Genomic DNA, 14,780 nt, shown 5'->3' with positions numbered 1-14,780 from the left:
AAATGGGGTACTTGAGGGTGGAATGAAATCCTTATTAGTGCAGTGTTTAATTATTTCAAATGAGTTAATCAGGAACCCACTGTTTGGTAAGTTTCTAACGTTACTTGCTTGTTGGAACAACAGTCAGTGTATTCTTTACACTGAGATCAAGCAATGTTAAAGGTGCTCAATTTTGCATGGATTGGATGTCTGTCATCTGGTGCTCTTTCCCTTTTGACATGTTAACTTCTATTTTGACGCATGTGCTTTTCTGCTAATGCACACAAGCTTTGACAGCACAATTGTCTTATATTAATCATGACCATAGTCTGAAGCCTGCTTGGTGTCTAAGTTTACAAATATCACAAGTGACACCTATTCAGTCAACAAAAAAATGATAAACTTGGCTCCCAATCTACCACTGAGATAACCATCCGGAGATAAATATCCTGCAACAAAAATACCATAAAGATATTTTTTTTAAAAAAATACTGTGAAGGCAGAGAAAGGACATTCAGTTTGGCATTTCTAATTGGAAATACAAAAGATGTATTACTGGACTATTACTATTATTATTATCTAGAACATTGAGAGCAAAGAAATCAAAGATGATTCTGTCTCTGATTGAATGTCACTAGATGTTTTACCCTAGAGTCTGGGGGAAATATACACATTGCATTTGATGGGATTGTGATTTTATATTGATACAAGTCATCTGAGAATTTCCTACCTTCTGAATGGGGAAAATCATGATTAGCTTTTTGAGATCAGTCAAGATTGAGTAGTTACTATACATACCTGTAAGTTGACCACTCACAACATACCCTATTTATTTTGGAACACCTCATTCATACTTTCAACTCTGCACTTAATCCTTGACTTATGATCACAATTGGAACTGGAACTTCTATCACTAAGCAGTGTGGCCTTTAAGAAAGTCCAATCCAATTTTACCACCTTTTTGGCTGTAGTTGTTAAGAAAATTATGTGGTTGTTAAACAATTCTAGCTTCTCCATTGACTTTGCTTGTCAGAAGCTCCCTGTGAAGGTTGCAAACTGTGATTACATAAATCCAAAATGCTGCAATTACCACAGACAGGCCAGTTATCAAATGCCTGAAATTTTATCCCATCTGTGGCAGTTGTTAAGTGCAAAGATGATCTTAAATCTCTTTTTTCCAGAGCTGCTACAAAATAGTTGTTAAACAAATGATCGTAATTCAAGGATTTACCAGTATGACAACCTACAATCAGTGAACACTTATTTATGGCTCTGTCTCAAATTCAAAAATATTTTAAGGTGATTCAACGATTGTGTATCTTCACAGCATTGTAAAATATGATTTTTGGCATCTTTCTTAGAGGATCATGGGTGGGTCAGTTTATCCCTATGTTGGAATATAAAGTTATTGCTTGCATTTACAAAAGCACCGTTATAGAACATCTGAAGTTTGCTGTGAATTCACACAGTTGCAGAAACAAGAGGTTAATCAGCCCTTCTTTCAAAGTTTTGCAATAATGGCCTTGGGGAACACTGGAGCAATCAGTCATCAATAAATCAGGCTTACTAACCTTTTCATGCACATAATATAGTTCGAAAGTGGTGAAAAAAGATAGCATATTATGATCTTAAGATAGCATATTATGAGCCATGATGGCATAGTGGTTAGAGTACAGTACTGCAGGCTACTTGTTTTGACTGCCGGCTGCCTGCAATTTGGCAGTTCAAATCTCACCAGGCTCAATGTAGACTTAGCCTTCCATCCTTCCAGAGGTGGGTAAAATGAGAACCCACATCGTTGGGGGCAATATCCTGACTCTGTAAACCACTTACAGAGGGGTGTAAAGTACTGTAAATCAGTATATGTCTAAGTGCTAATGCTATATTCAATATTGGCCTTTCATAAATTAACATTTAATTAATTTTAGTTGTAAATTAAAACTTCTACTTGATTCAAAATTAGGTTTCTTCAATCTTTGTTCCATAGCAGCAGTTAAATGTTTTCTTCATAGGAAGAAGCCAGATGTGCCTTTTGAAAGGCAAAACTATCAAATCGACACAAAGGTTTGCATCTTTTAATTTTTCTAGACTTTATCACTTGCATTTAAATAGCAACAGAGTATGTGGTATTGATGTGTGCTGAGAAAGTATTACAATCTACTTACATACAGTGGTACCTCGGTACCCATCGTTAATTTTATCTGGGAGGCACGATGAGTACCAAAAAATGATGAATACCAATTTTTTTCCCATAAGGAACAATATAATGAGTGACAAGCCAGCCAACACTGACAAGTTAGTACTGGGACAAAATTTTCACATCAAAACTGTTGTGGGCAAAAAGGATGCCAGAGGACAATGTTATACTTCTAACCCAAAACTGTTATTAGCAATTTTTTTTTGTCAAATGAAACTATTTTAGAGCAATAATTTTCTTCTTGAGACTTGGGATTGCTGGCACTATAGTGCCATCTTTTGGAAAATCCAAGTAACAGCAATTTAATTTGCTGAAAAGAACAAAGGATTAAGAATAGTCAGATCTTAGCAATTTTTATAACTATTACCGGATTTTCTGTATGTACTGTATGTTGGCTTAATACTATTAATACCTATGTTCCCAAGTGCCCTAAAAGCAAACTTCTATCTCTTTCTTAAAGTATTTAACTGTATTATATTATACATTATAATGTTCCTACATTAAAAAAAATTAAAACATGGGAAGATGGTGGAAGTATATAGCAAAACTGTAATATTATTATAATTAATAGCATATTAGGGAATGTTCATTTTAAAATGTGTATTTCATCACAAATACCTAAATATAATGCACAGGATGCATCCTACAGTTCAGAATTCCTTGCTAAACTTAATCTAGATGCACATGAGTCACATCAAATTTGAATTCTAGTTTTAAAAAATTACCTGAGATTACTTCATACAACAAAAGCAAAATGCCTTATTATCTTTTATTTCTCCAGATCCAATCCTCTGTCCTCCTGTTTTCTTTAGAATACTTTATTATGACCAGTATAAAAAATACAATAAAAAGTAATAAAGCATCAAGTTGTACATACTGTAGATTCGTCATAACATGAAAATTATATGGAATCTATACAGCCTAAACAACTAAACCTATAAACCCTATTATCTATGAAACCTGCCTACTTAATTTACTGAATTTCGGTTGCTAAGTACGCTTAAAAATAAGGCAATATTTAATTTGTGGCATACAATATTAAAATAAGAAAATATATATATATAAATAGAATGTAAATTTTCCTTTTCTAAACTGGCTTTTTATCCCTAAAGCACTTGATCTCAGAGTAGAATCGCACATGGGCCGAAATATTATGGGCTGTATCCTTTAGTAATAAACATGTGAAATCAATATCCAGCCTTTAAACCATTCAATAAGAACAAATATTGTATTGCTTTTGTCAAAAGCACCAAAAACTGGTTCAATGACCGTGGGATTACTGTGCTTGATTGGCCTCGCCATTCTTCCTCCATACTCTGGGTCCTTGGTTTCCAAATGAGATGCAAAAGTTGCTCTTATCAGAAAAGAGGACTTTGGACCACTGAGCAACAGGACTTTGGACCACTGTGCTTCATTAAGACCAGGGTCAACGCAGCAGTCTACCGAGATTTTGGAGCACTTCATGCTTCCTTCTGCAGACGAGATTTATGGGGATGCTGACTTCATTTTCCAGCTGCCCACACTGCCAAAAGCACCAAAACCTGGTTCAATGACCGTGGGATTACTGTGCTTGATTGGCCAGCAAACTCACCTGACTTGAACCCCATAGAGAATCTATGGGGCATTGCCAAGAGAAAGATGAGAGACATGAGACCGAACAATGCAGAAGAGCTGAAGGCCGCTATTGAAGCATCCCAGTCTTCCATAACACCTCAGCAATGCCACAGGCTGATAGCTTCCATGCCACGCCACATTGAGGGAGTAATTGCTGCAAAAGGGGCCCAAACCAAATACTGAATACATATGCATGGTTATACTTTTCAGAGGTCCGATATTGTTCTAGGTACAATCCTTGTTTTATTGAGTGCATGTAATATTCTAATTTTCTGAGATGGTGGATTTGGGGTTTTCATGAGCTGTACACCATAATCATCACAATTATGACAAATCACGGCTTGAACTACCTTGCTTTGCATGTAATGAGTCTTATCTCATATATTAGTTTCACCTTTTAAGTTGCATTATAAATGAACTTTTGCACGATATTCTAATTTTTCAAGTTTCACCTGTATATTTTTTCCTCTTGGAAAGAATCTTCTATTGGATTAGGCTGGTCTACAGAACTGATTTTTAAGCTTTCTTATCTCTTTCAAAGATGTGTTTTGGGTGATAATTTTTGTTATATATTAAAACTGTTTATAATTCATTTCTCAATGAGCTAACATTTAAAAATGTTTTTTTCCTAAAATGTAAAATATAGGCATGAAAAGAGAATGTATTTCTGTGAGCTTTATTACTTTTTTCAGTAAACTTTTAAGCACCCATCTTTAATAACACACCAGAAAATTTGGACAAATGTGTTTAAACATATAAATAAGAATGTATGTAATTAAATACATGAAACAAAAATGAAATTAAAGAAAAGCGGGGTTTCTCAAAAAAATTGACCACGAAGCAAAAATAATTAATACAAAAACATCCAATGCTATTTCTATTCCTATTTAATTATCGTCTGCCTCGAGATTTATATTGTTGCCAAACTTTGCATAAAGCTGGACTTTAAGATCTGATAATACTTTTTGGATGGATTCCACTTGTGCCTCCAAAGTTCCTATTTCTTCCTGTAAGTTTTTCTGTCAAAGAAAAAAAAATGGAAAAATGTTAAGTAAAGATTTCAAGGATACATTTTCCCTTCCAAACATTCCATCTATTACAGCAAAATCAATAAAGATTCTGTTTCACCTTAAAGAGTAGCATATTTGTTTAACAGCTAAAACAACTTTTTTTCCTTTATTGATTAGACTTCTGATTCAGAAGATCACAAGTTATAGACAGTTTTTAAAAATGTGAATCCATCAGACCACCTTATCTGCATACTTAAAATGTTTCACCCAATTTGAAGTTTTTATATATATTATTATTTTTACCATGGGTATTTTAATGTTACTCTAGCATGAATGCTTTATCTGGACAACACTATGCATAAATTACTATGCGGTTAAGAAAACAATTAGAATGGAATATGGAGCCATTCATAAGTGCAAAACTGGAAAAGCAGTGCACCAAAGTTAAATATTGTCATTCTATATATTCAATGTATGTGCTGGACTTATCATGAGACTGAAAGAAACAGAAGATAGTGTTAACATTGCCAGGATATAGAAAACATAGAGATATGCTGATGTTATTATTTTAGTGGCTGGAAAGAAGAAAGTTTTCATGAATCTTTTGTTGAAGTTGAAAAATGAGAGTGCAAAAACCAATCTTATGCTCAATATCAGAGAACATCACATTGATGACAAAGATACACATTGCCAAGTCATGGTTTTCATAGCTGTGAAAGTTGGCAATCAGAAGCACTGAACAAAAACAACAACAAATCAATGTCTTTGAACTGTGATGCTGAGAAATTGTTGAGAGCAAGAAAAAAAGTGATTCATTTATAGATACAATAGAAGAAAGAAGACTACCTGGAAATTGTTTTTTTTTTTTTAAATTGTAGATTTTATTAATATTTGTAGGCCGCCCTTTTCCCTGAGGGGACTCGAGATTTGGAAAAACATTTGGAAATGGAAAAACATTTGCCAAATCACGTCCCCCCACTTTTCTTGCTGCAATATCTTAAAAGAGCCACAGAACTAGCACAAGGAACAGAACATACCTTTGCCTCCTCCAACATCTCTTCTGTTTCAACTTGGGGGTGACTAATGAAGACATCTCCAATTTGATATGGTATCAATAATGAATCATCGTCAAGCACCAGAATGTCATCACAGGCATCTTGCAGGTTCTGGAGCTGTTTCTGTGTTTAAGAAATCAAGTTATTTTCCCCATCATGATTTAGCCATCATGATATGGATTGTAATTCAATTTAAAATAATATGTTCATGCACACAAACACACACACATATTTATGTATCAATGTTTGCATGCAATTCTAAACTAGCTGTGACTATCTTAGAAACAGCTTTAGAACAAAATTCAAAAGAGTAGAACCAGCTAGCCCTAGCAGCTATCTCTCAACACTGAAAAAGATAAATTTAAGTGATTAAAATACAGTGATATGTTTTAAAGGCCCATGAACTGTCAATATGATTCTACAGGGTGAGTTGATTTAAACTGATTTTGAAACACCCAGTCTCATGATTCAATTTGGTGACTTGACTGAATTGATTTTAATTTCCACACAGTCATATCGGTTTGACAAAATCCTTACTTAGATTTAAAATGCTCTCTTTAACTATATGGCTGTATGGTTGACTTATCCTTAAAAAAAGTATCCATGTTCAGAGAAATGTAGAATATGGCAGAATACTGAAAGAGTCTCTCTCTTGCAGGGGAAAAATAAAGTATGGTTATGTTTAATTTTGTGGGAGAAATGAGTTACTACTACTGATAATTAATAACATTTGTACACTATTCAACTTCCAGCAATTCTGAAAACTTTTGTGGCCAATTTGAGACCACATCAAACTTCATCTAACACAATTAGCTAAAAGAAGAAATATATGTCAATAATATTATAACCTGGTAGAAGAAATATTTCTACTGCAAATTTCTTCCCACTCTGCTAAATCAGTGAGAGAAATCTGACCTTTTACTATTTATACCATTGCTAGTTCTCCTGAATACCACCGGCACACAAATGAACCAAAGAATAAGGCTTTGGATAGTAGCACACACATTTTTGCCAATTAACCTTACAGAAAAAGTATTTATTTGATTTGATTTGGGAACGGTCTGATTTTCGTTACCTTCTTATCATCTATTTCTTCTTTAAGTTCTGTAATTCTACTGGTGTTTCTAGCAAACTTGTTGATTTTCTGCTGATCTTCAAAAGTAACATTAACGTCTTCTGCTGCCTATACAAAAAACAAAAGAGCTCCTCAAATATATTGCATGTGAATAATAATCCGCTTTTTTCAGTTAAACGAGGTTACATCATACACACCATTATTTTAGCTTGTCGGAGAATAATCAGGTTATGTTCTAAGACAGGAAGTGATTACATATTCAATACAGATAAGATGTTGGCAGAACGAAAGCACAACATTGACAGACAAGGAGTATAGGGAGAGTATAAGGAAAAGTCCTTAGGATATTTGCATACACAATTGTAACCATAGGAAACACCTGAGATCATAAACAAAACAAGTCATAGTGGCCTGATTCATATAAAGCATTAAGCTAGGGCATATTTAGCTGACCAAATCAAAATAGCTAAGACTGCATATAATGCTAAATACAATAGATGTCTCAGATGACTCTACAATAAAAGGCAAACAAACCTCACAATGTTATTATGCTACAGTTGAACTATGCCATTATTTTAAATTGGGGATAGAGGGGATAGACTAATGAATAATAGGAGAACTGTATGTCCATAAAAATAGAAAATACACAACAAATCAACTGCAATAGAAAAATAGTAATAGTTCCTTACTCTCACAACATATGGACAGACTCAATCATATTTTCAAGGAGAAAACAGTGAGCATTCTAGATCAAACTAAATCCAAAACACTAGGGAATTCCTGTGAGTTTGGCAGACCAACCATCCATCAATAAAACACATAGAAAAAGCATATTTACATGTCAGTCAAAAGAGACAACAAAAAGAAGAAGGAAACAAAGACCAGGACTTACAGTATCATCTCCAATAGCAGCATTCAGATAAGCAGGCATTAACACCAGACAAACAATAAAGCAGCAAACAATACCCTAATCAAGGAACTCCCAAGGAGAAAACCATACACACCCCAACACTGGAAGAACAAGCTACTGTATATAAACAAGAAGCAACTCCCCTTTACTATCAATGATAATGTTACCTAGGCAGAGAATGAAATGCCTACAAGCAAGCAACCAAACTCAGAAAGAACACCAAGAATTCCACAGAATATTCTACTACAAATAAAAAGGGCAGAAGAACAGAATAAATATGGAACAATGAATCGGTTTTCTCCCTCAATAATTTGGAGCAAAGAAAAGTAATCCCAAGATCAGCATCAATCTAATGCAGTTAGTTAGACAATCTAATGCAGCGGTTCCCAAAGTGGGCGGTACTGCCCCCTGGGGGGCGATGGGATGACTTAGGGGGGTGCTAAGAGGCAAGGGGGCGGGGGGGGTGCTAAGAGGCAAGGGATGTGTCAGAGGAGTGCTGGAGGTGGCCCCCTCGCAGGGCGCAATTTTGGCTGGGGCTCTGTTGGCCACCAGTCAGCTGAGCACTTCCGGCAGGGGTGAAATTCAGTCTAATGTCCGAAAGACTGGAAGGATTTTTCACTCGCTCACTTGCTCATTCAGGAGGCATACAAGCATGTCAGGCAGGGGAGGGGGGGGCAAAAGGTGGGCAGAGAAAGAAGAGAAGAGCCTTTGGCCTGCATTTCTCCTCTGATACGAGTCTGCATGTGCTGTGCACGGAGAAGAGATGTGGGATTGAACGGGGCTGTCCATGGGCCTGCATTTCAGGGATTGGGAATTGGCGCTGCATTACGCAGCGAGTCCGATGTCACTGCATGAGAGTGCTCACCTGCCTGCCTCTTTTGCGCTTTTATAAATGGCTTTACTTCTGACTCCCTTTTCGGGCCTGTGCTGCAAGCCGCCTCTGTGAGGATTGCGCCATGGCACACCTGTGCAACGGAGCCACCCCCCCAATCCCTCTTGCACCCGCTCCACACGGACGTGCCATTCTCGCCTATCTCTACCCCTCCCACCTTAGAAATACAACACAGATAAACATGTGGGGGGGGGGAGAGAGGCTAGCCCCCCTCTGCCTCCTCGCTCCATTCTTAGCGGTGGCCTTAAAAGCAAGGAGTGGGAGGAAAGGCACTTGGGGTGGTTTCTCAAATTTTGAGTTGCAAAATAATCTCATTGAAGGCTGAAATATAGGGGAGATTGTGGAAAAGGAATAAGCATTTCCAACATATACTGTTTTTAAAAAAGTAAATGAAAAAGTGGTCTAATTACTGTCTAAAGTTGGATATTGTCACATACAGGAAAAAGCAAAGCAAAGCAAAGCAAAACAAAATTATGATAGAACGTCCCATATTAGAAGAAAATGCTGTCTAAATGTTGCCAGTATGCAAAACAAGATGTTTTATAACCAAATTGAGTCAAAACACTCCAGTTTTTTTTAATAAAGTGCCCTTCCTATCTTGATATTTATGCACAGTGAGACCTTTGTCACAGATAAACCTGGATAATGGCATCATTCTTATGTTGTGTGAGTATACATGAGCTGCAAGGCTTGTATTTTGCCATAGTATAATCTACAGCTCCATAAGTACTACTGGGGTTTTGACCAGTTGCTGGGCACCAATATATTGAGGAATATGGAAAGACTGATCACGTGAAGCAGCCTAATGAGCATTTCTGAAATGGCAGATACCACAGAACAAAGTCTTCTTCTTTCTCTACCCCCACCTCACCCTGTTATTTTGAAGGGGAAAAAGGCAGCAGTTTGTGTGTGAACGATCAGGCATGTATTGTATTATACAGAATTTACTGAACAGTGAAGTAGTTACTAAATTTTACTGAGTTTACTAAGTTACTAAGGTTCTTGATAAATGACTATCAGACTTTGAAAACCTGGTATCACTGGATCATGTTCAATAATTTTGTTGAATTAACATTAACTAAAAATGTTTTTAAATTGGATTTTGAATAAATATGCAATTAATTGTTACTGTTTTGAATTTTACTGTTACTATCTTCCTTCCGTCGTGCAAACCACCCAGTCACATGACCCCCCCAGCCACACCCACCAGGCCACGCCCACAGAACCGGTATTAAAAAAAATTGAATTCCACCACTGGGTGGAGGGCACTGAAGATCAGTTTGTAACACCAAGGGGGCAGTGGACTGAAAAAGTTTGGGAACCACCGTAATGTGTATTTCTTCAACTTCATGCTCTCTTTTGAACTACAAATATATCTATATCTATATCTATCATCTATCTATCTATCATCTATCATCTATCTATCTATCTATCTATCTATCTATCTATCTATCTATCTATCTATCTATCTATCTATCTATCTATCTATCTATCTATCTATCTATCTTTACACTACCTGTATGGTAAAATAAGTTAATGCATTAGTTGCCATTTGCTTATTGCTCAGCAGTTTGACTGAAACTGGCCTTGAACACTGATTGAAAAGTTTTATAAAATTACTTAGTTTGACTGAAAAATCAGTTTTTTCCTATAAAACTAAGCAAATAACCAAAACATTAGTGGCGAATAAATGAAAAGTTATATTCTCTTTTTATGGTTTTGATTTTAAAGCATAACTTCACCCACCCATCTAGGAGAAAGGATTTAGGAGCAATCCAACTCTTAACAAGTCTCTGCCTACTCACCTAATGAGCTTATTCAAATTAGATGAGAAATGAAACCACCCTGGAGGACATATATATATTGGGTTCCCCTAATACAGGGTTCGGCAACCTTAAACACTCAAAGAGCCACAAAGGGAAGCTGCCCCCCCCCCTTCAATTCTGGAGCTGACTGGAAGTCCGGTTCCCCCATCACAATTTGCTCCTAGTGTGGTGTCCTTTTTGCTCCGCTGACCGGAAGTCGGTTCCCCCACAATAGAGTCTCCTAGTGCGGCATCCTTTTTCCTCTATCTGTCCTAACTGAAAACCCTATCAATTGTGGAGCTGATCAGTGACAGGGAGCCGCAGCAGAGGGATGAAAGAGCCACATGCGGTTCCACAGCCGAAGGTTGCTGACCCCTGCCCTAATCAAACTGCTCAGTCTGAAGAAATTACTTAGATAGAGCTGCAGTGGTGCAGTGGTTAGAGTGCAGTACTGCAGGCTACTTCTGCTGTTCACCGGCTGCCAGCTGTTTGGCAGATCGAATCTCACCAGGCTCAAGGTTGACTCTGTCTTTCATCCTTCCGAGGTGGGTAAAATGAGGACCCAGATTATTGGGGGCCCAGAACCCTAACATAGAACAGAATAATAGTGTTGGAAAGGACATTGGAGGTCTTCTAGTGCAACCCATAATACAAGCCTAGTTTATGAGCCGCAGGGGCACAGTGGTTAGAGTTCAGTACTTCAGGCTACTTCTGCTGACTGCTGGCTGTTTGCAATTTGGCAGTTCAAATCTCACTAGGCTGAAGGTTGACTCAGCCTTCCATCCTTCCGAGGTGGGTAAAATGAGGACCCAGATTATTGGGGGCAATATGCTAACTCTGTAAACTGCTTCGAGAGGGCTGTAAAGCACTGTGAAGTGGTATATACCACATTTTTCTGAGTATAAGACACACACCTTTCCCTCAAAAAAGAGCCTGAAAATCTGGGTGCATCTTATACACTGAATACAGCATTTTTTGCCTCCTGAAACCCCACCCCCTTCACCAATATGGCCATGCATAGCTGGTAGAAGGCTTTCAGAGAGCTCCTGGGGACTGGGGAGGGCAGAAATGAGCAAAAAAACCAGCCCGTTTTTTTTGTTCAATTCCCCCCCCCCCGTGTCCTCAGGAGCACTCTATGAGCTTCCTAATGCCCTTTTTGACAAAAATTGGGCCCATTTTCGTGAAAAACAGGCCGCTTTTGGGAGGTTTTGCAGAGTGCAAAACTTTTTTTTAAAAATTTGCCTCTTCAAAACCTTGGTGCGTCTTATACTCCGGTACGTTTTATACTCCGAAAAATACAGTAAGTCTAAGTGCTATTGCTATTAGAAGTGAAACTTTCAAAGCAAAAGAAAATAAGTCCAGTCGCCATGTTGTAACTCCCCAACATCTCTGTCTGGATGACTTAGACTCTTTGTAAACATATTTTTTAAAGCAAGATTCTATCCTTTGCCCCTAAAGTCACAGCTGAATGTTTAATTATTTTTATTATTTATAATAAATATAATAAATATATTATTTATTAGAGCCAAGGTGGCGCAGTGGTTAAATGCAGCACTGCAGGCTACTGCTAGATCAGCAGCTCAGCGGTTCAAATCTCACCGGCTCAAGGTTGATTCAGCCGTCCATCCTTCCGAGGTGGGTAAAATGAGGACCCAGATTGTTGTTGGGGGCAATATGCTGACTCTGTAAACCGCTTAGAGAGGGCTGAAAGCCCTATGAAGCGGTATATAAGTCTACTGCTATTGCTATTATTTATAAAATAAAAATAAAAGTGGTGTAGGGTTTCCTGTCTAAACAAGGGGTTGGACTAGAAGACCTCCAAGGTCTATTCCAACTCTGTTATTCTATTCTATTCTAATAAATTATTTTATTATTATTATTTATTTACTTTGCAATTTTGTTGCAAAGTAAAAGGTCAACTTGTCTCAGGGCAACCAAGTTAACTGGGTTTGATCATATATATATAAAGGTAATGTTTTTGCACACCAAAATTAACTTATTCTTAAAACCAGTTTAATAAAATACATTCAGTCAACACAGGGATTATTTTGAAGTATGTTTAAATCCAAAGCAAGGAAGCCTAAATAGAAAATGCACAAAATAGTAACCCTTTCAAAGCATGGGGTTAACAAAAGGGTAAAGTCTCCTAAGCTGAGGCTGTGTTGAAAAAGTGTTGGCCAATGAATTCATCCTAATGAGTTTACGTTCATATCCTGGAAAGCACTTTTTGGGTAGGGACTAATTGATGATTGCTTTATTGCTAGTTATTATTATTTTTTTCAAATGGAAGAGAATATATGTAGTTCATGATTCAACTGCTGAAACCTTGGTGCTCTGCGAGTTTGATGGTTTGCTTGCAGAAGTTTCATTAGCCAGGCAAACAAACAACCAAGCTTAGAGAGCATTAATGACTGTACAGTTTTTACCTTTTAGTTCTGTTTACACTTACGAGAGTTCCTAGTCCCCCAACCAAATATTAATCAGGTCTGTGGGATGGGAACAGGGGGAGTGCACAATGACACAAGGCCTGTCCTATTTATTTATCTTTATCCTATCTTTATTTTATTTTTTATCCATTCAAGGCGATGTACCTATCAGATGCTCTATTTTCCCCCACAAGAATCCTACAATAATCAATTTCATTGTATACATGATGTACAATGACACAAGCCCTGTCCTATTTTTTTTATCCTTTTATTTTTTATCCATTCAAGGTGCTGTACATATCGGATGCTCTATTTCGCCCCACAAGAATCCTACGATATTTGATTGTACACATACGTACAAGGACAATAAAGGCTATCTAAATGAGTTGGATTGGGCTGAGAAAAACTGACTGGCCCAAAGTCACCCAAATGGCTTTTTATTCCGAAGCCAAAACTAGAAATCAAGAGTCTCCCAGTTTCCACCCCAACACTTGAACCATTATTAACCCAATCTGCTGCCTCTCAGTTCTGTAAGTCAAAATGGTGCACCTACCCACCAAAGGGGCAAAGCTCGCACCCAGCACTGCAATGGGCTCCCCAATAGCACCAAACACGTCCACCAATGCTTGACCTCCAAGCATCGGTGGAGTGCTGCTACTTACTGAGGTGCACATGGGGGAGGAATGCCAGTAGCACACCTAAGTCTAGACCCCAAGACCAGACTTTGACATTGGAAGACAGGAGAGTCTCCATGCATTCCCAAATTAACGGGGGGGGGGGGGGGGGGGGGCGACACCAACGAAAAGCCTCTTTTCAGTTGAGCTGGGCTCATTGACCATTCCTACACTAATTTATCTGCCTCGGACCAGAAAAGTGCTTTAATTATGCCACTTTTTTGGGGGGGAGGGAGGGTGGAAACTTCCAAGGATTTCCTCGTGGTCTCCACTCCCTGTCCGCGGAAGGCCGCGGCGAGCTCTACGGCGCCCTCTACAGGCGGCCAAGAGTTTGACGCCGCCGAATGAGGCCCCGCCTTGGCGCCATCTCCCACCTCGCATCTCTCTCCAAACGCTGGGGATGCCCGGTTGGGAGTTACCGGACGTCACACTCATTTCAGGGCAAAAATAAATAAATAAATGTGGGAGCCCCCCACCCCCTTCAACGCGCCTCCATTTCGGGCAGGTCACGACGCTCACGGCCTCCGCCTGTCCAGGCCTAAGGCCTTCCCGCCGGACGCTCTCCGGCCTCTTCCCGCTCCTCAGCTTCCACTGAGGAAAACGCCGGCGAAAGCATCCCGCGGGGGGAGGAGGGGGGGAGCTAAGACAGTAGAACAGCCGCCACTCCACCCCGAGTTCGCTCTCCTGCCCTCCCCAGCACTCTCACCGCTTTCTTCATGGTGGCCGCCATGTTGTGGACTAAGCCACCTACTCCTTTCTAGACGGGGAGGTTTCCCATTTGGCCGAGGCTCTCTCTCTCTCTTTCTCTCCTGTTTTATCTGCTGCGCCTGTTCGTCCGAGTCGCAGTGAAAGGGAGCGGCTTCAGCGTTCAGTTTGAGGAAAGACGCGGCTTCGGCGCTCCGTTTGAGGGAAGACGCAACTTCCAACTCCCCTCACCTCGAGGATAGTTGGTATAGCCCAAAAGAGGGGCTAGAGGAGGAGGGCGGAGAGCAGCGGGAGGTTGGAAAATGTAGGCAGGTTGTGATGCTGGCGAGAACCGGCAGAGGGCGCAGCGTCCTTGTTAATGATGGAAAAGGAAGGAAAAGGAAAAAAAATCTTATTTTGCAACCTAGTAATAAAGGGAAATTCTTTTTCCCATTCAAG

General features: G+C 38.9%; 1 protein-coding gene across 2 annotated transcripts; it reads right to left on the bottom strand.

Moving 5' to 3' along the window:
* Window positions 1–4,450: 4,450 nt before the first annotated feature.
* Window positions 4,451–14,444, bottom strand: PFDN4 (prefoldin subunit 4). Of its 2 annotated transcripts, none has more exons than XM_032218946.1 (4): window positions 14,344–14,444; window positions 6,931–7,038; window positions 5,838–5,978; window positions 4,451–4,809 (listed from the first exon to the last, which is right to left on the bottom strand). In XM_032218946.1, exons 1-4 carry the CDS (start codon window positions 14,365–14,367, stop codon window positions 4,678–4,680), a joined length of 405 nt encoding a protein of 134 aa, XP_032074837.1. In that variant the 5' UTR covers window positions 14,368–14,444; the 3' UTR covers window positions 4,451–4,677. The 2 variants fall into 2 exon arrangements, with proteins under 2 accessions (XP_032074837.1, XP_032074839.1); XM_032218948.1 differs by lacking the exon at window positions 14,344–14,444 and adding an exon at window positions 14,128–14,318.
* Window positions 14,445–14,780: the final 336 nt, after the last annotated feature.

Source organism: Thamnophis elegans, chromosome 5, assembly GCF_009769535.1.
Source record: "Thamnophis elegans isolate rThaEle1 chromosome 5, rThaEle1.pri, whole genome shotgun sequence".
Lineage (NCBI taxonomy): Eukaryota > Metazoa > Chordata > Lepidosauria > Squamata > Colubridae > Thamnophis > Thamnophis elegans.
The sequence above is the reverse complement of the archived record's forward strand: the minus strand, read 5'-3'. Positions and strand labels throughout refer to the sequence as shown.

Excerpts from the sequence above, each read along its gene's own strand:
- PFDN4 (XM_032218946.1), bottom strand. The coding sequence starts at position 14,367 with ATGGCGGCCACCATGAAGAAAGCG. Across the intron at positions 5,979-6,930 it reads AAGAAATAGATGATAAGAAG|AAACAGCTCCAGAACCTGCA; the intron begins GTAACGAAAATC and ends TCTTAAACACAG. Across the intron at positions 4,810-5,837 it reads AGATGTTGGAGGAGGCAAAG|AAAAACTTACAGGAAGAAAT; the intron begins GTATGTTCTGTT and ends TTTCTTTGACAG.